At 36.4% G+C, this 26,454-nt stretch overlaps 3 protein-coding genes across 4 annotated transcripts; 1 reads left to right on the top strand and 2 right to left on the bottom strand.

Annotated features, from left to right (window-relative positions):
* The first annotated feature begins 304 nt into the window (after positions 1 to 304).
* Positions 305 to 4,207, top strand: LOC121235163 (vicilin-like seed storage protein At2g18540). Its single transcript, XM_041131437.1, is given in 9 exon segments — positions 305 to 791; positions 794 to 926; positions 1,531 to 1,576; positions 1,890 to 1,939; positions 2,090 to 2,131; positions 2,533 to 2,646; positions 3,371 to 3,449; positions 3,534 to 3,605; positions 3,685 to 4,207. Coding segments are annotated over 9 exon segments (1,038 nt in total). The 5' UTR covers positions 305 to 337; the 3' UTR covers positions 3,733 to 4,207.
* An 841-nt stretch (positions 4,208 to 5,048) lies between these two features.
* LOC121235739 (30S ribosomal protein S20, chloroplastic) lies at positions 5,049 to 7,587 on the bottom strand. Its single transcript, XM_041132121.1, has 3 exons — positions 7,321 to 7,587; positions 6,855 to 7,021; positions 5,049 to 5,486 (listed from the first exon to the last, which is right to left on the bottom strand). Exons 1-3 carry the CDS (start codon positions 7,484 to 7,486, stop codon positions 5,253 to 5,255), a joined length of 567 nt encoding a protein of 188 aa, XP_040988055.1. The 5' UTR covers positions 7,487 to 7,587; the 3' UTR covers positions 5,049 to 5,252.
* Positions 7,588 to 8,267: 680 nt separating this feature from the next.
* Positions 8,268 to 23,434, bottom strand: LOC121234655. 2 transcript variants are annotated; one of them, XM_041130684.1, is made up of 17 exons: positions 23,237 to 23,434; positions 23,052 to 23,115; positions 22,536 to 22,644; positions 22,338 to 22,400; positions 19,448 to 19,551; positions 18,831 to 18,897; positions 18,645 to 18,716; positions 17,960 to 18,121; positions 17,204 to 17,277; positions 17,019 to 17,116; positions 14,935 to 15,042; positions 13,155 to 13,252; positions 11,883 to 12,020; positions 11,466 to 11,513; positions 10,789 to 10,915; positions 8,937 to 9,037; positions 8,268 to 8,552 (listed from the first exon to the last, which is right to left on the bottom strand). In XM_041130684.1, the coding sequence occupies exons 1-17, from the start codon at positions 23,307 to 23,309 to the stop codon at positions 8,466 to 8,468; spliced, it is 1,593 nt and encodes a 530-aa protein (XP_040986618.1). In that variant the 5' UTR covers positions 23,310 to 23,434; the 3' UTR covers positions 8,268 to 8,465. The 2 variants fall into 2 exon arrangements, with proteins under 2 accessions (XP_040986618.1, XP_040986620.1); XM_041130686.1 differs by having other exon boundaries at positions 10,801 to 10,915; positions 23,237 to 23,433.
* Between the last annotated feature and the right edge of the window lie 3,020 nt (positions 23,435 to 26,454).

Below are 26,454 nucleotides of genomic sequence, written 5' to 3'. Positions count from 1 at the left end.
TTTAAACTATATCGAGTGTCACAATAAGCGGTCTGTTGAAACATCATATTTGCAAAATTGCAAGTAACAAAACAAACTAAAAATGAATGGTCCACGAGAACTACGAGAAGCCCATTGGTTCACCTGTTGGCCTATATTGTACAAAGAAAAAGCCCACCACAAATTTACCAGTGGAGCGGCTTGGAGTGGGCCGATCCATGAAAAGGATCCATTTATTCGAATTTGGGCTAGCCTTCCGCTCAAGCCCATTATCAGAGACGGACGTAAATAAATCCACCCCTGCTCTGTTTTTCACTCGTTCCCATTTCTCAACAAAATCTTCGAAACCAAAGCGAAAATGGGCAGAGATCGAAACTATGCGCTCCTAGAAAAGCGAGAACTCTCTGGAGGAGGAGGAGAAGAAGAGGCCGAAGCTCCGTCGAAAGGAAAATCCAGGAGAGGGCGAGAGGATTCCTATTCGGAATCTGATTCCGGGGAAGACCGGAGCAGGTCTCGAAGGAAAGCTCGGGAAAGTTCCGAATCGGAAGATAAGAGAGATGGCAAAAATAAGGCTAAACTGGAGATTAGAAAGAGGAAGTCTCGAAGACGTTACAGTAGCGAAGAGGACTCGGATTCTGATTCCGAGTCGGAGTCGGAGGATTCTGGTTCGGAATCGGAGGAGAGTGGCTTGGATTCGGATTCTAAGAGTGAGAGCGAGGGAGAGAGGAGGAGGAGGAAGAGGAGGGAGAGGAAAAAGAGAGAGGAGGAGAGGGAGCGGAAAAGGAGGAGAAAAGAAAAAGAGAAGAGGAGAAGGAAGAGAAAGAAGAAGAGAAAAAGAGGAAAGAGAAACGAAAGAAGAAGCAGAAGGAGAAGAAGGAGAGAGGGAAGAAAGGACCGGTGACGAACTTGTGGGGAAAGTATGGAATTATTAGAGAAACCGATATGTGGTTAGTGGCTTTTCCTTTTCTGTTTATGGTTGGGGTTTGCGTTTGGTTGCTGAGAAAATATAGGAAGAGCATGTGCTCTGTTTGGTTGAAATGAAATTGTGAAAAAATGATTTTGTGTATATCTTCTCTTTTTCCCTTTAAAAGATTGTGCGTGCTCCTTGTAGCTTCTGGCTACGTGGATGAGGAGAACACAGATCTGTTTGCATTTTTATAATAGGAATGCATAATCAAAATTTCTGTTTCATTTTATTTTTCTCTTGGATACTGAGTTGTCATGGTTTTGAAAATGAGATTTTTTTTTTGTAAGTAAAATTAAGGTTTATTTAATTATGTAACTAGGCGAAGCCGTGTACACAGCTAGTATACAGAAGATAGCACCTACTTACAAATTAGAAGCTAAAAAAAAAAAAAAAAAAGAGGTAATTTGAAGATGTAGGCGTGCATTCATGTCATTTCATGTTGACTAGCTGATTATTATTATTTTTGATCGGTTGTTGACTAGTTACTTCTGTGCGAATAATTGCCTCTTATTATTGTTGTTGTTTTTGTTTTATTATTATTATTATTATTATTATTATCAGTAAGGAATACTTTTGCATTGTAGGACTAAACGGCCTGAGTTCACTGCATGGTTGGGAGAAGTTAAACAGGTTTTCCATTTCCCACAACTGAATTAAATTTTGGTAGTTTAGGGTATCAATTGCCCGTCGTGCAGAAGTTCAATTCCATTTGCATCATAAACCCATGCGTGTTAAAATTCAACGCCAATAATACTGAAATTTTTTAAGTTGATCTCGACATAACAGATTAGATTTGCATTAGTCAGTGTACTTTATATTTAATATTTTCCACATAAATGTAACTGTGAGGCAAAACTATCCTTACTTCAATTGGTTTTCAAATAGCACTTAGGATATGGAGAATATTGTAATGTGATAAAAATGTTTGGAGATTTCTTTGCAGGTGAATCTGGAAAGTTTGCCTAATTGGGAAGAGAAGCAGATGTTTAAAGTGTAAGTACAAGAAATTGTTGATTGGATTTAGTTCAGTTCTGAGAGAACCCTTTTCTTAATGCGATGCAAAGTTTTATTTTCCCTTTTAAATCTTATGTACCGAGTCAAGAATTTTTAAATGCTATCTAAATGTGCAATACTTGTTTACAGGTTCATGGAAGACCATAATACAGCTACCTTTCCTTCCAAGAAGTAAGTTTCTTTCCTATTCGTTGTTTAGGTTTCTTGTTTTCCCTTATTTTGCAAGATAGTTTGGGTGCTCTATATATTTAAGGATAAATCATGAATGTATAACATGGGGAGTCAATTGGCTAATTGTTATATATATATATATATATATAAGATTTATCATCTTTTGAGGTACATAGTATTGGTCCAATACAGAATTAGTTTGATGAAATCATTTCTTGATCTAGGGACGTACATTGCATACATGGTTGATGAAATAAAGAGTAAACATTTAATCTTATTAGAGAATATCTCTGCCTTCTCATTTACCTCTACAACTCTTATCTTGATAGCATCATCTTACCGTGCATGGATCTCCAATGTGACAGGTAGCAAAGAAATGACTTCAATGTTTGTGGTTGCAGGTATTATAACCTTGACGCATATTACAGACACAAAATGGAAAAAGACCAGAAAAAAGGTATCAAAAAGTTCCTGCAATCAGAACGTACGGTATTCAATGATGAAGAACAGCGACGGTAGGTTTCAGAGCTTGCTACATTAATTGAATTTATCGTGAAAATCTTATGAAAAAAATCCTGAAGTTTTAATGAATCAGTAGTATTGATGGGGAACAAATGAGTTTTCCTTTTTTGATCCCAAATAATTATCACGATTCATAGCTTTTCTTTCTTGGGGAGGGCGGAGGGGTTTCAGTGGAGGGGAGAGGTGGTTAGAAAAAAGAATTAAAGTGGTGTGAAGGAATGGTTACAAGTATTAGGAATTGGGTCGTCATTTAAGAAGTGTTAAGTCATTTTCTTTGCTTTTGGTGGCCTTTGTCTTATGTGTTTGGTTTTCTTTTTTATAGTTCTTCTGGTATCAAGGCAAAATTTTTTAGACCCCAGATGTTGTTTAGTTTAAAATGGTTTTCAATGGACCTTTGTGAAAGGAGCCACTATGTTAAACCTTTTCAGAGTGTTCTCTTTGATTAAAACTTGGATGTACTCTAAATTATAAGTTATAAACTTTGTCCAATGTCCATTTGCAACCATTTTCATTTTTTCCACTGGCATAATGCAATTGATGGAATTTGGCCATGTAGCTATTTTTTTTTTTTTTTCCTAAATTGTGTGAATGTATATACTAGGCATCTGGTGTTTGAACTGGTTCTTAAATCTCATGTGAAGATTAGTTTGGTTGACCCAAAAAATATAGAGTATCATAATGTTGGTTTTTTTCAAAATATTGATTTTTACGTTTCAGGCAAGAGCTCATGCGAGAACGTGAAAAACAAAAGGCGGAAGAGGTGGAAACTTTAAAGCGGTCTATGCAGAGTGGAATGGTTAGTTTGCAATTAATCGATCAAAATTTATTTCATTCTGCTAATCCATGAATATATGATAAATTAATCTTTTTCAATTCCTAGGCACAAGCAATGAAAGAGCAAGCTCAGCTCAGGGAGGAGATGGCTTACCAGTACAAGATTGGAAACTTTGAGGTCGGTACAATAAACTTAATCTTTACTCGTGTAATTTCTAATAATCTTTGGACTCAATTTATAAGCTTTATTATTATAGGCTGCAGCTGCTATTCAGAGACGATTGGACCCGGATGTTGCTATGTAAAGATGGATGGGCTATATTAATTTGCACAATCACCTTGATGCATCTTATGTTCTTCACTTTGCAAATATAAAGGTTCAGAGGGATCCCACGCATGGAGCTGACAAATCCTTCTCAAGTTTCCCGTGTGGTGGGAGAGCTACCTATATTCATACCATGTTGGTGATTGGAAAAGTTTGTGCTTAGTTCCCTTTTTTCCTCTTTTTAATGCTTGTGGACAGATTATGAGGTAGCTCCTAAACTTTTGCCTACCGACATCATTGGTGAGTCAAAACGGGCCCTAGGTGGTGACTGCAACAACTGTGATGAAATGTAAACTTAAAATAGCCAAAGACTACAGGGATGAGGTATCTATCACCTCTCCTCCTTTTCCCTGAATCACACACTATATGATGCAGCCTGATGCAAGGCTTGAGTTTTGTTCTCCTAGAAACTCGACAATACGCAAGTCAATGTTTATTTCATTAGTTTATCTCAAGTCTTGTGTGTAAAATTGGATTGAACAGGTGTTACAAGATTCTAAGCTAAAACTGTATCTTTGACTTCCCATTAGGAAAGTAGTACAGTCCAAATTTCAAATGCTCAGGACAAAAAAGATGTCTGCTTTTAACTTGATGTTCTAAACTTCTAATCCTATTTCTTTTCAAATATGTCGGTAGCCAAATAAAAAGCATTAAATGCAAGTCGTTTAAAGAAAGGGAGATATCTTTCGACATACTAATTACAAAACGTTTAAAAACTTCGAAGTATTACCGCTAGTGCTGATTTTGCGAAATTTAATTCGGTACATAATTACAGCACAAGACTTCAGCACACAGCATGTACATGATTTTCAGAACTAGATACCAGACATGTGTTCTAGATGTCTGGCATTATGTACGCTCGAGGAACAAATTCCAACACTATATATGAATCGAACTAAATTTTCAGATTTGAAGTATTGTGTCTAAGCTTTGTTCAGAAATTAAAATTCACAATGAGTATGCATCTTTCTCGCTTGAACACGGATGCTTCATACTCTTCTCACATAAATTACACTTCAACCTCCAACGCCTAAATTTTATAGTTAGTTTCAATCTCTAGTAGAGAGTGGATTGATTTCATGGATCAAATCCAATTATTTGAACAAAAATAGAAAGAAAACACTACTTTGCCCACTTTGTTTGACCAAAATAGAAAGTGGGTGAAAAAAAAATATGATATGATCATTTGATCAGAGTTCTACTCAGACAAACTCAGGTGGATTCTCCTTGGTTCCATAAAGCAAAGCAAGAGGTAAGCCGCATGTGCTCTGCCTCTGATTTTCACAATTATATTCAAGATCAGAAAGCATTACCATTATGAATTACGCAATGAGGTTCTGGATCACAACATCCATTTTGAAAAAAAAAAAAAAAAACACATCAAAACGAACTGTGACCAATCTACATCAAGTACTCAAGAGTCCTCAAGTTACGAATTCACATCACTCTTAAGGAGCTTAACATAGGATTACATAAATTTTTGCATGGGCACAAGAGGTTCTATGATGCATTTACGGCAGGGGATGGGGTATACCAGCCATGGTGGATCTCAACAGCCTTCTTCCTCCGGGCAAGCCGAGACTTCCTGCGCGCTCCAGTGTTCCTGTGCAGCGTTCCCACTTTCACTCCCTTGTCTATAACTGAATATGCCTCCGCAATTAGGTTCTCAATCGGAAGGACTTCTTCAGCTTGTGCCTCAGGTTTCTTCTTGAGCACATCCAGAGCTTCCAAAACCTGGAAAAGTAGAAATAAATTTCACAATAACCATCAGGAACTTCTAAGAAACAATTTGCAGCCTTTATCACAGTTTTTTTTTAATTATTTATTGGCAAAGGTGTCCAGGAATAGCGTCCCGACTAATCCAGGGGGTGCACAAGCCCTCGGCAAGGAGTTTCCCGCAAGTGCACCTTGGATAATTTAAGGAGAAAATCCCCCAGTCTGATAGCCCCTAGAGATTGTTTGCATCCAAGGGTATTTGAACCTTAGACCTAGGGGGAGCATACCCCCAAGCCCGAGGCCTTTACGACTTGAGCCAACCCCTGGTTATCACAGGTTTTTGATAGATCTTTATCAGGAAATCACTCAGCTTCTGTTTTTGCCTATAACAAATTATAGATTGATTCAAATAATTATGACCTTAAGATATGGAAAACAAAAGTTATCTTACTTTTCTTAGCAGTTTTTATTATTCAAAGGACTAGTGATTAACTGATACGGATGCTTAAAAAACAAAGATTAAACTAAGAGGACAAGGAGGATGAGATATCCCTTCATGGTCAATACCAAACTAAAAAAGGGGGGAGGGAAACATTGAGCACATTCCACTTCACAAATAATGCATAAACGTTGAAGGAAAAGAGAGAGAGAGAGAGAGAGAGAGAGAGAAAAGAAAAGGAAAACAGCTAACTTAGAAAATCGATCTTGTAATATTCTCTTCTTTCTCAATTTCAGAAGCCAGACTGAAATGAAGGTGCGCTAACATCACTAACATTTGTTTTGGTATAAGTCAGAACGGTAATAACATCACCAAACACCAGAATAACACATAACGTAGATACCTAAATTTGTTGTGAATTAAGTACGCAAGAAGAAGAAAAACTTAAACGATTAGAAGATAGAGAGTTTCAGTCTCCAAAATTGTGACAATGTTCCAACATGCCAATGTTGATAGAAAGAAATGTTCCTCCACATTATAGCAGCATGCTAGTATCCAGATAAGATTCACCAACCTTTATGAAAAATCAGTCTTTTTTCTACCAGTACCTTGTAATGATTATCCACGACAGAAAAGTTCCACTTCTACTAACTTTCATGCAGAGCTTCGTAGTCTCGAAGGCAAAATGGGGTTTGGAATAAATAAAATATATCATTTTTATCACACGTGATAACCAAAACCTTTATTGAGACAACAACAATCAATCCTAAAGCCAGAAAACTGGAAAATCTTAGAACAAAAAGGGAACCAAATTTAATCTTTGTCACAAAGTTTCACACCCTAAAACATCTGGATAGCATTCAACCAAAAAACAGTGAAAAAATAGACCTCCAGAAGAGTCCAGCCACAATCCTACCAATTTATAAACAAATTTTAAAAATTTATACCTTCTTCATCCGGGTTTTGATTTCAGATTTCCGAGATTTGTGGTAGATGCGCCTTTTCTCGGCTTGGCGAGCCCTCTTAGCAGCCGAATCCGCTTTTTTCTTCGGAGCCGCCTCGCACACAACAAAACGGCGTGTTGGCATTTGTGTCATGCTCATAGACAGATACCCTGAAGTTCATAGAACCCAGAATTCAAGATCCTCTAAAATTTCAATTCCAACAAGTTAGTGCTTTGAGAAAAGGCATGAGCGAGGAATTACAATGGGTTCGAACTCCAGAGAGACAAGAATCAGGAATATAAACAGAAAAAATTGCTTCAATATGCTCGGTTCAGCTGGGGTTCTTTTTTTCTTCCTCAATTTTTGAAAGTAACGACATGAAACTTAAAAATCCCAGCCTTTTTTCTGTCCTTGCTAATTTCTTATTATTTCTCTCAGTAAACAAACAAAAAATTGACCCTACAAGTACCTTTAGAGAAGACATTGTGCGAGAGGTTTGTGGAGAAACTGAGTGACCTGAATGTACCAGTCAAACTCGACTGATTTGACGAAGAAGAAGAAGAAGGGCCACTAATTGAAAGAGAATTTTTCATTTTTGAAGGGAGGGCCAAACAAGCGAATGATAGAGTTGCCATCTCTCTGTCTGTCTCTTCAGAAACCTCAGCTCTCTCTATTCTGCTCGCCCTTTATCCACAGGAGAAAGCAGGAAGGAGACGAGTGAAAGTGGACGATGTGGGCTGTGTCTTCTAGATAGGCCCAGTCATGTGTTTTCAATGTTGCCCTTTCTCTTCTTGGGCCGAATCTGGGCTTTCAATCTAAGACTATATCACTTCACCTATAGCCCAACCCGTTCCAATATTTCTGTGAAAATACAAAAAGGAAAAATCCACAAATTATTACTCAGAGCTTAAGACTAGGGATCCTCAAATGGAGACGGCAAAGATGCTTGATAAAATGCCCGAGAGATAATGGACTTGCTCCACAAAGTCGGATAATGAACAGAACGGGCATGCTTTTATATTACACATGGCAATTGGTTTGATATTTTTCATATTAGCAATGCAGCGAATAACTTTATTCGGGATTATTTTGTGTCAAACGTAACTTTAAAGATATTATTACATGGCAAAAGGTGTGAACAATGCCGTTTGAACAGTGAGTTGAGATGATTTTTTATGAAAGTCAAAAGTTGAATTATTAATTATATTTTGTGTGAAAATTTGAAAAAAATTATAATGATGAATTAAAATAAAACCGTTTCTGTATCCGAACGGGACCTAAGATTATCCACCTGCCACACTCCTCCAGTATTTGATGCCTTGTGAAGCATCAAATAAGACATGATTACTCATTTCCTTTAATTCCAGAAGTTTACCATCATCTCAAGGTATCTTTGCAATTCGTCTCAAGCAGATAGATCTATGAAGCTATACAGCTCCAGTATGAAACTATAGCCCCATGGATGACAACCAAGAGCCACAAAAGTCTCGGGTTTCGTCTCAGGTATATTTACAAGGTCCTATAATAACTGTCCAAGCCAATTAACTGTTTGATCAGTTTCACATTAGCTGCTCAGGGAAAGAAAGGATCAGTTCCATAGTATCTGATACAAATCTAAAATCTATCAGCAGTCATAACCAGAGGTTGAGCTTCATGATGCTTTCTATTGAGATATGGTCCACTTCTAACAGCTTCCTGCAACTGAAAAAAAAAGAGGAAAATCTACATGTCAACAAGGAAGCAATGCCCAATTTCCTTAAAGATGATGTTGCCCTCCTCCACTTGCTTTTTAATGTTCGCTTGTTGCTTCTTTATTATTATTATTATTTTCGTTTCACGCATTTCTCTTGAACAATTTAAACCATACAATCGAGATGTAAATGCAGCATTGACAAAGCATATGATTATAGTTACATCTAGACTGATCTTGTACACAAACTGTGTATTTGTGTGTGCAAACCGCTAAACGTAAGATTTTGGTGTAACTATGTTACTACTAATCCCAGAGGGTTAGGGAATCCAACCAAAACATGCACGATTTATGAATTTAATATTGGCCCACAATTTAAAAAGAATAGCTCTTACCTTGGCCACAATTCCAGCAAGAGCAGGATCGTTGATAAGTTTACTAGAGGACATAAAGGCCTTGTGGATTGACTGGCAGCATTTATATCTAGCTTCCATATCTGAGAAAGTGCCATTAGTTAGATTTATAAAAACTGGAAAAAATTGTAGCTGGAACAAAGATTCTAAAATGAATGATGATTTTTTTTCCGCACAAGTTGAAAAGAAACCAGAAATCAACTGAGTATAATTACACTTGAAGATATTGGAAAATATAGATGAATTTCAAATAATGGAAGGGGAAAATACACTTTACACCCTTCAATTATTAAAAGTCTACACTTTTGCATCCCAGACTACTGAAGGCCAAACACCGTCAAATAGCACCCTCTTCCAATGTTAGCTGCTACAATGGATGGAAAATAGGCGAACTAACATAATCTTGACGATTAAGGCCCCGTTTGGTTTCATATATGGTCTCAACCCATCTCATCTCAACATCCAAACATCATTCAAATACAAAAACTTTTCAATTTCAAATTTTCAATATTTTCATCTAATTATTACAACTTCTCCAAACTTCCAAACAAAACACAAAAAAACAATTCAAAATTTTCAAATCCCAACAAAAATTATATTCTAACAATATTTTAATTTTATAATATTTTTATTCAACTTTTTCTCATTTCCCAAAATCCTATAAAACATCTTAACTCAAACTATTTCACTACTATTCACAAACTATCTCACTACTATTCACATATTTCTCATCTCATCTCAATAACCAAACAAGGCCTAAATCTCAACAAATGATGCACAATTTTTGGTAGTAGGAGGGTGCAATGAGTCGGTTTCAGTAGTTTGGTTTGCGAAGTGTATTTTTCCCTAATTTATAAGTAGGAGAACTGATTTATGTATTTATGCAGGCAAGATTCGAATAAATACTTGTTCTCATTCTCTGGATGGATCTGAGTAATGGAACAACTATAGATTATAAGTGTTAGTTACATTTCACAATTCCATACTGGGGAAAACTATTACAGAACAGATTTTAGTTATGCCTTTTCTTTCTTTTTTAATCTCACGTGAGAGTTAGAAAACAAAATCGCATGCAGGAAAAGATATAAAACAATATAAATCCAGAAGAACACAACCTGTTGAGGTAGTCCAAACAGAAAAGCCTTTAAAAACCAACAAAACCTTAAATCCACAACTAATCCTAAGACAACTCTTCCAGAAATAGGAATAACTAACATTAAACTCGGATTGTTGCTCTCATTTTTTGCAATTGGTAACATCCAGAATCATAATTTCATGGAAAAACTTATCTTGTTGGTCACAAGATCTTGATATGAAAACTCCTAGGGGTTGGCTCAAGTGGTAAAGGCCTTGGTCTTGGTGGTATGCTCCCTCTAAGGTCTAAGATTTGAATCCTCTTAGGTGCAAACAATCTCTAGGGGCCATCGGACTGGGGGATTTTTCCTTTAAATTACGCGAGGTACACTTGCGGGAAACTCCTTACCGAGGGCCTGTACACCCCTGAGATTAGTCGGGAACACCCGGTGCCAATAAAAAATAAAAAAAGATCTTGAAATGAGTTTTCTTGCAAAAAAGTGTTCGCATGGTCTCACCCAAAAGTCATACATCTTCTTGAATTAAATCAGTCATTCTCATCTCCTTTTCAAAAACTAGTTCTGTGCTTATTAATACCTTAGTAATTACAATCTATATTATCTAGATCAACAACTATTTTAAATGTAAAATGCATTCTATCTAATTTATGTTTCTCAATGTAATTAAGAGTTATGTGATCAATGTAATCCTTATAAACATGGAAATGTGATCATTTAACAAAGATAATAAACATAGAGACCAGAAACCAAACCCATTTGTGTGGCTCCAGTATTTGCGTCAATCACTATATTTATTATCTCCTGCTTTGAGCAAACTTCCATCAGGAACCATGGCCGAGCCACCATTCCAGTTATCACTCTATAACCCTGAAAATATTAATATATAAAAGCTTATATCATATTTCTTTTTGAGGGTCACAAGCAACTGCAAACAACAAATACAGGAGTTCAAATGTAAGGGTCAGTCTATTGGAATAAAGTTCAACATCAATTCTCTTCTGGGTTACTTTCTGTCTTTTGGCAGCAAATGGTGCATCAATAATAATTCATGGAATTGTTCTGTATTCAGTTCGCCCAATGTCATTGCCTTCCATCCTCATCCACAATACAAAAGAGAGCATGAGGAAAGTAAGCACCATAGATATAACAACACGAGGAGACTGACTGCTATAATTAAATAGGTTTATTAAATAGTTATAAACCCTCATTCATTCAAATAGACCGAATGACACATAAATCAGAATGATTTAAGAAAGGAAAGGTCTGATATGTTGCTTTGCCCTGATACTTGAATGTCACCAGAACAAATTAGGTGAAAAGAAAACCTCATTATACATCAGCTCTGTAAAAGTTCAAATCTATGGCTACCAAAAGAAAAAAGGAAACAATACAAAGCTCATGACTACGAAATTCTCACCGCCAAACGAATTTCTGAATCCTGTTGAAGAACTGATAACAAAAGGCCCTGGAAATTTTAAAGAGCAGACAAGTGAAAAGTGAAAAGGACCTCAAATGAAAGTAGTCCCCAACAAAAAAACATAAGAATCTGTACTCAAACATAAAAGGAGAATATTTTGTTAAATTCTTGCAAAAGATTTTGAAACAACTGCAGGCACACCATTAACACCCTTGCCATAATGAGTTTGATTGCCAAATGCTTTGACTTGGTATACTTGTTTAAAGAGTTTTTTTTTTTTTCTTTCTTCTCTTTCTATAATATCTCAAGGCACAAAACCAACCAGTGCTCTTTCAAATAAAACAAACCAAAAAACCATATCATTGATATGAGCAGACCAAAAAAATTAAAAGATGAAAAAAAAAAGCAATTACTTACAGATGGTGTCAACTTTGAACTTTTGGATGCTGTTTCATAGATTAAACGTCGCAAACTTTCTTCTGCATCTCCATTCAGTATAACTTCATTATCTGGTCTTGATTCTCCTACTATGTTTCCAAGAGCATGCAGTGCAGACTGTGTTTGCCAATTAATAATATTTCAGACATATACAAGATGCCCTGGATACGGCAAGTACAGGATTCTTTCCCAAAAATTCTAAATATAGGATTTCTTACAACACAAATTGAGAGCATTTGAAGTCACAATGCAGGGGATAGATGTTATATCCTATTTTATGCTCCATGACCAAACTTCAACTAGATAGTTCGATAGCTACGTATTAACTCGTGTAAAAACTTTATTTTTCTTCACCTTTTTTTTTCAATATATCCTTCTTTTCTGATGAGTACAAATATATACATGTGGTTATTCCCAGAAGTGGATTGCCTAACCATTTAACACACATGTCGAACATTTTTGAGAATTTGGGTTTCCTTAAGCCCCATCAGATTTGATTATTATCACATCTAGGGGACTTGTAAAGTTGACATATGTTTCTGAGTTGAAACATACAGAAAAAAAACTGACATTCTACATCCATAGTGTCTTTTTTCAGCTCTTGATTACTTGTCAGGAGGACGTAAACCTCAAGATGAGACCATATAACTCACAATTTTACATTGGTGTGCAAAAAAGAAGTTTCAAAGAGAGAGCAACCTCATGGATTTTAAGGAGAGACAATGTTCATGAGGAAGGGGCAAAAACATCTTTTATGTACCAAGTAAAACATGGCAGCTATGACTAACGTACTGACAAAGTGGTCAATGTTAAATATTATTCAGTGTTGAGTGGTGAAGGTCCACCAAAATTCCAAATACCACAAGATTAGATGAGCTAGATACACATCATCTGCCCAAGCTCCTCACAACCTAAATTTAGATTCAACAATTGAAAACCATATAGCCTTTATGTCTTGCCATTATCTTGCAACCAAAACAAACTTTTTTTGAGTTCACCCATCTCCCTTTTATGTTTTATCAGCCTTGCTCTTGTCTCACCAAGATACAGGAACCAATCATTTTTCAGTAACTCCTCTCAACTCCTACTTCTACAGATTTACATGAATCTTTGTAATTTCCCATAGCCCGCTTATCTTAGGATTTTCAATTGCCAGAACCCCAAAATCAATGCAACATAAGTAACATAAAAAACAGAGGAAAAAACTAACCAACAAACACAAAGATAACATGAAAGGATCTACATGCTCACCAGCTGCTTTCCATGTCCTTGCCGATCAAAAGCAGCATCAATAACATGTCTTGCAGCAGGCAGTGAACTTGAGAGTATTAATGCAGCCCCTTGGATCACTAAAAGGGTTACAAAGAAGTAGCTATTAGTTATAATATTAAAAAAAGTGGAAGAATGAAGTGTTAGGAAAAAATACACGCAAACCAACAGGAGTTGCTAAAAATTCTCACATATCATAAGCAAGAAGGACGAGATGTCCTTCATTCCCAACATTGAAAATAAAACTCCAGGTATTTAACCAACACATCACCTGACAAGCAGGCCTAAAAATGCTAGTCACAAAAATATGATACCACCTTAGTAACCATTTGTCCAAAAGTTTAGATTTTCAGGAAATAGATCAACAATGTACATCATACGGCATACATAATATACAAACCTCCTTTCTTTCAACTAGAAAAGGCCAGAACTGCAGCCTTTATTAGAAAATAGGAGCCATCTATAAATTATTCACCGCACATGTTTTTACTATGCTTGATTTGGAGGAACCCAACCAGTCTGAGAAAGGATTAAAGATTTCAGCATTCAAATGGATGGGAAAGATGCAGTCTCAGCCACACCATCTTCTACCAAGATGGTGGTGTCAACTGGATAGGATTAATAAATTTAGGACAATGATACACCACCAACTATATTACAACTTAACTACTACTATACATTAAAATATTTTTATTTTCTGTTTTACTTATCAAAAAAAATATATTAATATTTTCTACTTTAATTCAAAATTTCTGTACTTGCAACAGTTCAACGTAAATAAAATAATAATTGCTTTATAGTTAGTTGTAAACAAATTGTAGTATAGTTGTTCTTATATCATTTTCCAATAGTTCCATGATCTCTATGCATGGAAGCAAGTATTGAACCCTAACCACATTCTGACACTACAATTCTCCTTCAATCTATGTTAATTATAAGCATAGATTGAAAGAAATGGTCGATGTTTTTTAAAATAGGGAACGCTCTCCGGATAGTTTTAGGGCCTTTTTCTATCACACTTTGTTGCTTTGGGCTTCTTCTATTGTATTGAATGGAGTGAGTTTTAATGACTTTTATGTTACTTTCTGTAGCGTGTAGTTTGTAACTAGGCTTTTTCTTGTTTACTTCTTGTGTACTTGGGCATTGCCTCTTTACATGGATTAATAAAACTTCTTACTTATCAAAAAAAAAAAAAAAAGTTAACATTGAACGGTGAAAATCATGTTATTTGTTAGATGTGTCCATGAGAGAAACAAATATGGTCTTCTTTTATAGGTATATACAATTCATGTAGAGATATGAGATTGAACTCATGACTTTATGCTCCACCCGTTATTTTTTTCTACAGGTGATGCTCCACCTGTTATTTAGCTCCACTCTTATAATTGGGCCGCAATTACAGGTCGGACATCTACTTGTGCAAGCGATAATGATAGTATCTCAAGTAATGAGAAATTTAGTCCAAAGACCATTGGCAGGAACAACCGATATGGTCAATAATATATGATGAATTCAATAAATAAAAAAAGATAGAAAAGAACACGACATAACATCTGCTACATGGAGATTATGGCATATGAGAAATGGATACGGTAACTAATATACACTGAATTATAGCATCAGAGATATAAATCATTGTACGCTTCTGCAACACATTTTTTACTAAAAAGGGGGATGTTCAGTGAAAAGAAAAGGATTAAATAAGATCATACATGAATGACACAGAAACCTTAGCCTACAGTAGTTTTAGTGGCATACTTACATGAACCTATGTGACCCAATGCTTCAAGTGCAGATTCAGTTTCATCTGTATCTCGACTTTCTGACGGCTCAAGTATTTTATCAATGGTTGATATCACAGTTTTAACACCTGAATTCAGAAGAAGACTCAGCACAATAGCAAACCACTTCCGAATCAGTTTCTAGATAGCGAAGTATTTCAATGTAAAAAATAACAGACCAATCTTCAAGTCAATAAGCCCACACCAGGTCAACAAAGAGAAGTATTTGCATGCAGTGAAATTCCCAAAATAGGAATGCTTGCTAGGTCAATCCATACTTTAAAAGCTTTTTTTTTTTTATAGGTAATAAGTTAATTCATTGATAGAAAGGTAGGCATAGCCCAAGTACACTAGAAGTATACAGAGGCATACACCTATTTAGGAACTAGAAACAGTTACAAGGAAATCATGGAAGCTGAGACCATTGAAATCTAAAGCAATGGCCCACAAAAACAAAGTCTTCCAGAAAAAACTACGAAACAGTGTTCATGATCCTCAAAAAGTCGCTCATTTCGTTCACTCCAAATACACCAAAAACTTTAAAAACTATTATGGTAATGTTAATAAATCCACACCATCGTACCACTCTTGTATTGTGGTCACATTAAAAATATGAAAGTTGCTGGTATCAGTATATGCTATCTCAAAACTAAGTATAGCAATCATCGGACCCAAGGGAGGGGGAAAATGAGCAAAGAATAAACATTATACCAGTGTCCAGACCAAAGGAAAAACAATACGCTGCACCAATCTGGAGGTTTTAATATTTCATGTCTCTAGGAGCCTTATGTGATTTGACTGTTCTAATATTTAAATTCACCAGAATCGCAACTGGAAGTAAGTTACAGATCAAAGTTGCAAAATCCTTCACAATTTTATGTTTAGCAGTGAAATGAACATGATGTGCAGGATGCCTCCTTTTACTCGGTACATGATGCCTTATCCACACCTAAGCCCAGAAGGCACCAAAAGGTCCATATAACTCTAAATCATAGAAGTTGAACCAAGAAACAGTTTCACAGGTCCCAGAGCCCATGCGCCTGGATTAAATAAATCACACTGCCTGAATAATGTCATTATAAGCAACCAACACGCATATCAACTAGATAGCAAAATCTACAGCATGCAAAATCATCAATGTTGTTCGAGTTGAAAGCAATAGCCAATGTGGTCTAACGCCCTCACTGTGATTGGCATTGCAGTTGGAATGTGGGTGAAGCATTCATACATGTGGAACATAAGCATAGATTGTTTGAGCATCAAAGGCAAAAGAAAATGGTAGACTGTGTAGGGCCAGTGCTCAAGTAGGTTTGATACTCCTCTCCCATATGGCAAGTTATTATGTTCTATTCAAGGGGCAGACTTATATTGAATTAGAAACTACAATGGAAAGATATGGCACCACACTAAAACATAGTAGGGAGACTTAGGCTGCGTTTGGTTCCCAAACCCAACTGAGCTCAGCTGAGATTAGTCTAATTTTAAGCTGAGTCTAACATCCAAACACCTAACTCTCAAATTACTAAACTCATCCCAACTCAAAACTTTCTTACATGCGGGACCCATAACCTTTTTCAACTTAAAATATCTTTATACGTGAGACCCACAACCTTTTTCAATTTTTCATAAAAAGTACTAAACTCATCTTAACATCCAAATACACTTTAAACTCAGTTTAGATAAGCCCCACATAACTCTCTCCACTATTCAACTTACTACTATTCATAAAGAACTCAACTCAACTGAGCTTAGCTCATCATCCAAACGCAGCCTTAGAGGCAGGCCCAGAATGCTTAAAGAAGTGCTGCTAGTTACTGAAGATAGAATGCCCATCAACTCTTTTTTCACTGTTTTACTGTTTTAGAAGCTGCAGCACGCAGAGAATGCATATATCATAGGAAACAGTGACAATCCAAAGCAACCATGCTGCCTTATATTTAATATTCAGGAGACAAGAAAGAAATAATAGTTTTTCCACACCTCTTTGCACGTACAGAAAGGTTGGGTGTTTCAGGGAAAAAACACACACACAGAGACATGTTTCAATATTGCCAAGAAGTCTTACTGGATTCATCAACGAACATATACATATTCTCCTTGGAGAGAAGCCTTCCACTTATCATCATTGCTCTGGATCTTAAAACTGATTCCGTTGATGCATTGCTACCATGAATTATTTTTTTTTTCAAGTGTAAGCATGTAATGGTATAAAAATTATTGCAATAAATGACCAATCTCTTAATCGTGTACCTGATGATAGAACTAAGTGAGTGAAGAAGGGCAGTCTTTGACAGGAACTCTGTTCCATGCTGGATGTCTGCCAACTTCATCCATTGGGCACAATATAAAAAGAACACGTCAAAATGCATAAGGTAACAAATTAAGGACCAGAGATAACCATTAATTCAAGATTTGAGACAAAATCAGTTAGAGATTAATATTTACAAGGATTCACCACCTTGGTGTTTAATTATGTAATTTTTTTTTATAAGTAACATCTTATGTAACACATAATGAACATAACATAAAATTCAGTTGTAATGGCACTTGAAACCAAAGAATAATCGAACATTAAAATTCCAGAATGAGACTCTACAAGAAGAACTCCAATAGAAACGTAATGAAATTTTGAACAAGGGAAATACAAATTTTTTGAGTTATCAAATATTGCAATGAAATGAAAGTTGGCAGCTGTAATTGCTTTTACAATTGGCCACATGCATGCACGTTAAATTATTACTATTTTCAACCTGATTTCCGAAATAATGCATATAGGACAATAGAGCCAAATTTGATAATCTTTCTCATCTTAATATATTTTGAGTTCATATCCATCACAGCCTTGGATGAGAAATTGCATAGAATCATATTCATTGCAATTCAGCATCAATTTTTCTAAAATTAAGACATGATATTTCCATTCAATAGTCTACAAGAAAATATCCCTGACAAATTCAACAAGTGCAGAAAGAGAGAGATTATATGAAATAATAACCAACAGCCAACCTCGTACAACAGCTCCAAAACACTCAATGTTACGAGGGTGTCATTTGTATTGTTGATTTCCACCTCAAATAAACTTAGTAGATTTGAATTGTGAATAACCGAAGCCACAGAATCGGAGACAGAGAATAACTTCACAATTAAAGCCAAAACTCGAACCCGTCCCTGGAAAGTAGTTATAGAGTGAGAGTGAAAAATAAAAAGCATTAAGCAAATAATCATGATTCAGAGACAGTACCCACAACCATGGACGGCATAATTGACATTTACATATTCAGGAAATGGCACCTGATGTAAACTAAACTTAAGTAGCTGATGTGAGAAGTGCGCAGTTAAATACCAGAACTTAACACACTTACGTGGCATGAAATGCCACACATCTAAACCAATATTATATATGATAGCAGACTCAAATCAAAATGTTCCCACTAAACCATCATCTCTCATTGGTTCACAACTCATAGCCTCAAATTAAGAGAATGTAAATCTGCTCATACTGCAGTCAATAACAAAACAGTCTGAGCAAGATATTATCAAAACCCTTGGGGGGCGGAGGGAGCTCACAATATTTCTAAACTTATATCCAGAAATAAAGGGAATTTATCCAAAGATTCACTTGACATTAGGAAACTTTATGCTGCCTAAAACCCTATAACTATATCTAAATCACAAATTATAACGAGCATACCAGTGATGAAGATTGGCCCCCTAAATTTCCAAGATGCGTAGCTTGATTGTTATTAGATGAGAAGATGATATCCTACATGGAATTTGGATAACAAATAGCAATCAAGAGTATGGAAGATTACAATGGTAATGCAGCATGTGAAGAAATTTGACCTCGTAAAGCAACCAATAATAGCTTTGTTCCTACCATGCCTCCAGGCAAGCCAGCTAATTTCTTAATTGCATCCATTGATGCTGTTGCTACTTGTTCATTACTACATAACACAAGAAATTCATGTCAACTTTATCTATATCCAACAACGAATTCTAAAAGAAAAACAAAAATTCTAACTTCAGCATGTTTTAGTTACATGCAGACAGCCAATAATAAGACATAGAAAGTGAAGGAGACTTTTGAACAGCTAGTTTACTTTATACGCCACAAAAGTAGCTCTGAGATAAGTCCCTATTTACACAGGAATTATATGTAGACAGCCAAGAATTTTAGTATTCTTTCATTTCTGTATTCTAGGGGTTTTTGTTGCTTTGTTTCTACTAGTCTTTTCTTTCCCTTAGGAACTATCTCCCTTGATTTTGTCCTTGTACACTAGCAATTCTATCCTTGTTATATCTAAGCTACACAAAACACAAATTAAAAAAGAAAAAAATGAAAGAGTGATGGGTCAGGAACAAGTGAAAATGTAATAACATCATAAAAATGACCTCTTACCTCGGCAAGGACCAGCACCGAAGATAACAAAGACAGACAGGATAAAATATCAACATTTAGTGTGCACCTCAATCACAAAATGCAGTATTTCTTACCCATAAAGAAGGCAATCCAGCAAAAGAGGATATAAATTGTAGTCAATTATTATTCGTGCAGGAGAAGGAAAAATTTCATCAGAATGCTCCAAAAAGCAACTAACCTGCAGATTGATTACAATTTAAAATTAAATGACAGTAGAAGTAAAGAGATGAAGAAATTCGTGGAAGCTAAAGCTAGAGAAACATAGGTGGGTCTCATCCAGTGGTAAAGTGAAATAGGAAATAAGAAGGCTGCCACATATTGGATCCCCCTGCATCAACATTCCTTATATTGTCTTCAACTTCGGTCATTTATTACTCTCCATATCCACCACATCAAACCGATTGGGGTTATTTTCTATGGGGTCTGACTATGACGAACAACAAAGTGCCCTTTACAGCATGCTAACAGATCTACCAGTATATAGGCATCGCCCAGACTAGCCCAACCTTTTTTTTTTTTTAATAAGTAAACGATAATGTTATTAATAAAGAGAGGAAAAGCCCAAGTACACAAGATGGTATACAAGAGATAAGACCTACCTGGTCACAATATTGGAAACTAGAAAGTTATGAAAATTCAGGTCATTAAAATCTAAAGCTATGGCCCATAGAAATAAAGTACGAAAAAAATGAGTGCAAAGTTCCTTTAGTGTCCGCTCCTTGTTTTCAAAAGTCTGATCATTCCACTCTTGCCATAAGCACCACATAATGCAGGTCGGAATCATCTTCCATATGGCTTTGATTTGTGGGACTCCTCTCAAAAGCGTCCAACTAGCCAGTAGATCAACCACCGTTGCAGGCATTACAAAAGATAACTCAACTCGGCTAAACACTTCGAACCACAAGGCTCTAGCTATCTCACAATGTAACAAGAGGTGTTCTACTGTCACCGGATCTCTTACACATACAACACCAATCGAGGATAACTACATGTCGCTTCCGCAGATTATCAATAGTTAGAATCTTTCCTAACGCTGTTGTCCAAGTAAAGAAAACCGCTTTAGGAGGTGCCTTGTTCCTCCAGATTTTCCTCTATGGAAACTGAATATTTGCTAGATGTAAAAGGGACTTGTAGAAAGATCGGACCGAAAAAATGCCCTTCTCCGCAGGAGTCCACCACAACCTATCAGCTTGCTGACTATTCAGCCTCACAGAATATAATAGGCTGAAAAAAGCCTCAAAGCTGTCTACTTCTCAATCTTGCGCCACTCTACTAAAAGTGACATTCCGTCGCACTTGGTCCCCTGATCAAAGCATGAAGTCCGCTACTGAAGCATCTTGATTACAAGCCACATGGAAAATAGCTGGAAAGGAATCCTTAAGGGCCTCATTCCCACACCATATGCCCCTCCAAAACTTTATTCGCCCCCCCACCCCCCCAAAACACTACTCTAGCATGGCTATAAAATTCCCCCCATCCACGTCAAATGAACTTCCAAACCCCCACACCATTGGCCCCATTTACCTCTTCAGTACACCATCCGCCCCACAAGCTCCCATATTTGCGATCAACCACTTGCTTCCATAAGGCGTCTGATTCTATGTTATACCTCCATAATCATTTCTCAAGTAAAGCCCGATTAAAAGTTCTCAACTTTTTTATACTCAAACCTCCTGACGAGATTGGTCTACACACCTTGTCCCATCTCTCCAAAAAATTAGAGAAAAACTTGCCATAAAGTGCTAGCTATCCATGGTGAAGTAAAAGATGATCCACTGATTCCTCATTCCTCTTGCGCATCCAACAACATGCCATCACCACAGCATGTATATTCCTTAATTTATTCAAAGGATCATCCTTAGTGTCCTTAGTGCAGCGATCCAAACAAAGAAAGTTACTCTCAAAGGTGCCTTACTTCTCCAAAAGTCTTCCATGGGAAAATAATATCGTCGTGGGGGACTAACACCTCATAAAATGGTTTAACCTCAAACACCCCCTCACTTAAATATGGTTCAATGCATCTTGTCTTTAACACCATACATCAATCTAAGAAAATACAATTGAGCATAAAATGTGGTAAAGGTGTCCACCTCCCAGGCTTGTGTTGCTTGAATAAAATCCACTTCCCATAGAAATTTGTAGATTGTCCTGCCAACAATGCCTCTTTAACCCTCGTAATGTTGAATGGTTCTAAAACAACTCCTTTAAGGGAGTAATCTCCACACCATACATCAAACCAAAACTTTATCTTAATCCATCTCCCACCTTATATCTGATGAACCAAGTTTACTCTCCCCAACCCCTTTGGAGCTCCATCCACCTCATGTACTACTATATTTCATGGAAACCATATACTGTCAACAGTCTCATAAATGCAATAACACAAAAAACAAGCGTCGACAAGAACTAGCGAGGTGGGTACAAAGATGAAATGGGCAAGAAAAAAACAATATGGAATGGCTGAGCACATCTACACCCGTCTTTGTAGACAAGAGGTACCCTTGGCTCATATAAGACCCGCGATAGGGAGGGTGGGTTTTTTTTTTTTTTTTTTTTTTTTTTTTTGGGGGGGGGGGGGGTGGTGGTGGTGGGGGAATGCTTCCATCGCCAACCAATGGTCTCTTAGCCGTCTGGGCCAGAAGTCCATGAGGCAACTCAACCTTCAAGCAACATCATAGCCTTGATTTAAAAGACTAAAAGTGCAAGCTGATACAATAACAGCCACAAAGGAGGGATAAAGAGATTGCTCTACATAGAAGAAACTGTAAGGTAGATATGTGATTTAAAACAGTCATGCATTGAGTCATTAAAATGTGCATCTGACAAAACAAGAAAATAATTTGCTCCCACAAACATAAATGGCAAATTTAAAGACATAAATTTACAACATTGCGAGCATTAACTTTTTTCACACATCATCAAATAAATCCAGTCAAATATTGCATATGAAATGGGCATACATACCGTCTTACATGCTAAAGACCTCACTAGTTGGGAATCAGCCTTTAGACCAACCTGTACAAAAGGCTGAAGAAAGAGAAAAAAGAGTAGTTAAATGCTAATCAAACATAAACCAATCACCCTATAATATTATTAAAGAAGAAGCAAGTTTCATTACGAGTGACAGGAATGCAATCAGTCTACTAAAAGAAACAAACGAACCATATAATGTGGGATGAGAGAGGCGCCATATTTTGTTTTGAATATCCTTTCCAGACAAGCAACCAAAGCATTCTCCAAACCAGGCACATCTCCTTTGGTTTGCAATGCACTGCAGATGAAAACACACAAGGTCGGAACCAAAATTAGAGGGGATAAAAAAAAAAAAAAAAAAAAAAACTTTCCAACAAAGAGAAGAGAACTACACTTAACAGCTCTTTTGAAACAAAGAAAAACCTAATAGGCGCAACTCAGGTGCTATCATACATCATTGGAGTCGGATTATAGGTAACTATGTTTTGCAAAAACCAACAAAACCGATGGAGCAAGGGAACGTGACTTCGTGACTATGAACAAGAGGAATTCTCAATTAAACAATTACTAAACAAAAATTCATCTGTACATTGCACATAGTTGAAAGCTATATCCTAAGAGGAAGTGTTCGAATACAATGAACAGTACATTCTTTTTCAGTAGCACATGTATATATAAACGAAAACATTTGAAGGAGGCTGTTACTTTATTAATACTGGAAGAGGGAAGCGGTCCAGGAAGTCCTTCGCTGAAGCTTCGGTTTGAGGGCCTGAAATTAGCAGAAATGTAATGGACTGTTTAATTGGAAGAAGAATAGAAAAGAATAAAAATAATAATATAAAAAACAAAGGAAAGAGGAAAAAAACCGATGGATAAAGAAGACTAGGTACCGGGGTACAGTGAAAAATCTGAAGCTGCTTCGAGTAGCTGAGTTGGATCGTCAAGCGAGAACTCTTCCGCCATAGCTGCTTGAAAATGGGAACTTGGAGTGAAAGAAAGAGACGGAAGGAGAGCCGGAAAGGAAACTGGAACTTGGACAGGAAGAGAGAGAATAAAGAAAGCGTGGGTCGTGGCAGTGCATTTGGTAAACGTGTCGATTGTGCCCAATGACACCAAAACATTTTGGGTGGGGCGAATCGGATTCGGATCCAAATCCGTTCGTACTTCTCTCACAAGTGTTTAAATTTAAGTTTAGATATGAACTGAATTTAAACTCAGTTCTTTATTAATAGTAATGACTTGAGTAATGAAGAGAGTTATGTAATGTCCATCTAAACTGAGTTTAAAGTATGTTTGGATGTTAAGATGAGTTTGATACTTTTATGAAAAGTTGAAAAATGTTGTGCATCTCACGTATAAATATGTATTAAGTTGAAAAAGATTGTAAGTCTCACGTGTAAAAAAGTTTTGAGTTGAGACGAATTTTATAATTTAAAAGTAAGGTATCTGAATGTTAGACTCAATTTAAAATTAGATTGAGTTCAATTGAATCTTGCAACTAAACACAACCTAATTGTATTTTACAATATTTCCTTGGGCAAATTTTTTAAGGAAAATATTACAGCTATTCTATGCTTATTTTATAATTTTATATGAAATGGAATATAATATTTTTTAACTAAAATATTATTGTTAGTGAAATAACACGACTATATTAATTGATCATAAGATATATTATAAAATAATTGTAAAAGAGTTTTAGTTACGTTATTATATTTTTAGATAAAAAGTATATATTAATTTCAAACTTGGAAAATTAGTGAGTTTTGTTTTTGGAATAATTTTCAATTGTTTACCAAATTGAATAACCTAAGTTGCTCAGTTGGTATGAGCTGATATTTCATGGCTTTAGAGATTAAGAGTTCGAGTTAGGATGTAAGTTGAAATCATTTATAGTAGTAAAGTCTAACTTTTAGGCTATGAGATGAGCTTTGGACCAGCTGAATATTTTGGAAATGTTGTGGTGATAAGCTTGTCTTTGAGACAATAGTTATGATTCAAATTGAACATTTCATAGTGGAAAGGGGCTCATATGGTCATACTCAATAAGAGTTGCTACGCTGGTCGCCCCCGCCTTCCCTTTAGCGAAGAAACAAAAATTGAATGACCTGAGTTTAATAAATATAATTATATAAGAGAGGCTTGGAATTATTCATTTTTATATATTAAACGAGGAGATGATGAGAATTTCAAAATACAAAACAAAGATGACCACGTGCTCTTTCCATCTAGATAACACTTTGTCAAATAACAAGGTCATAATTCAAAATGAGAGACCGTCAAATCCCAACAAATACTCCGAAACAATTTTTACAGCAGTTAAAAAAAAAGGGAAAAATAAAGAAATAGAGCAAATAAGCTTGTTCTATCTCACTGTCTATGGCCAGGAAAATGGTAGACTATATAGAAATAGATGGGTGGCAGCAATCCAATTATGATTATATATAAACGTACACTCCCATTCTCTGAACTCTGAAGAACGCTTAATTACAGGAGGTACTCAACAGTTAAGCCAAGCCTGAGGGCATGAACACGTACAGGCGCCAGAGCATCAGCATGCATGCCAGCGCCTCCTAATTAATTTCTTCGATACTCTTTGCAGGTCTCGTTTGTGATGTACACATTATGTTGTAGCATGGACCATTTAACTATAAATGGTCCATTTTTTGGGTTTTTCTTGTTTGTCATTTAAAGAAAAGTCATAATAATTATGGGATTAATTGATCAGATCATTAATTTGTCAACTGTTATATTCGATATATACCAATCAGAGTCGCTAGCTGGCAAGGCATTTTCATTCACAAATCCACCAAAAATTTAGAAAATTATCAGAGATATGCAAGGCTTAATTTCTAGATGATTGAGTATTAGAAACAACACGTACGACTGGTGAACATACTTTATTAAGCACAAATATCCAAGTGCGTGCTTTTTCTAGTGTTTATTCTCTTCCACCCTTTGTTATAGGGGCACGAGATGGTACAACATTGTGACAATTATATATATATATATATATATATATATATTTTGAAAAAACATACTGCATTCAATAATAACAGACATTATAACTTTGACTTGAAATATATATAACAAGCCAACTACAACATTAATAACTCTCTAATACACAACTGTGATTGACATAATCTTGTCCATGCTGCAAACCTCTACAGACCATCGTCTGGGAGACATCACAACTCTATCCAAAACAGAGTTTACAAACCCGATAGTCTATCTAAGACAGAGTAGAGGACACTCTATAGACAAAAAGTTCAAAAGACACACTCTATAGACAAAAGTCCAAGAAATTATGTGTTTTTTTTTGTTTTTATTTTTCTAAAACAAAAGACATAACAGAAATTAAAAATACATCAGAAAAAAATAAATTACACCTTGGAAAGACATAGAATCGCATTTTCAACCTTGGAGAAAAAAACAAACAAAGTAATTATGATGGCGCGTGAGAGTCACTCGTGACCTTGGGAGTATGGTGGTTAGTCAGGTTTAAAGTAATCGGTGGCCTTGGACCCAGAAAAGTCACTCGTGGCAGTAGAAAAGCACCCTTCACGGTGGCGCGTAGATTTCATGCGCCTACTTTCGACCGCCCGTGTGGCTCACGCGTAAAGCTATTTGGCGAAATTCTTCACCCGTCTGAAAGATCAAAACCTTGGGAAACCTGCAGTAGGGCGCGCGGTGGTCGCCGGACGCTGGAGAGTAGCAGATCGGCCTTCTGCCATACTTTAGTCCTAAAACAACAACAAGAATAACAATAACAAAATCTAGAGAGAAGATAGAGGAGGGATGAAGGAGGGAGGAAGAAACCCTCATCTCTACCTTTTGATGATTTGGTAGTGGTTTCCAGAGAGAATGAGGAGTATCTCTCTAAATCTAGGGCCGGCTCTATCTCCTAGAGAAGTGTCGACCATGATATTTTCTCGGAGCAAGCTGGTAGGCCATGTTCTTGCATTATGCATATAGACTGGTCAATAGCCTACTTTCCTTCATGTGTTACCCTCACACCAAACCTGTCCCATTCCAAGAGCCACGTACGTTACAGTACTCTCAGAAGCTGGTCTCTTTGCGCCTGCAAAATCCATGTGGGGGAAGTGAA

Source organism: Juglans microcarpa x Juglans regia, chromosome 6D (genome assembly GCF_004785595.1).
Source record: "Juglans microcarpa x Juglans regia isolate MS1-56 chromosome 6D, Jm3101_v1.0, whole genome shotgun sequence".
Taxonomy (NCBI): domain Eukaryota; kingdom Viridiplantae; phylum Streptophyta; class Magnoliopsida; order Fagales; family Juglandaceae; genus Juglans; species Juglans microcarpa x Juglans regia.
The sequence above is the reverse complement of the archived record's forward strand: the minus strand, read 5'-3'. Positions and strand labels throughout refer to the sequence as shown.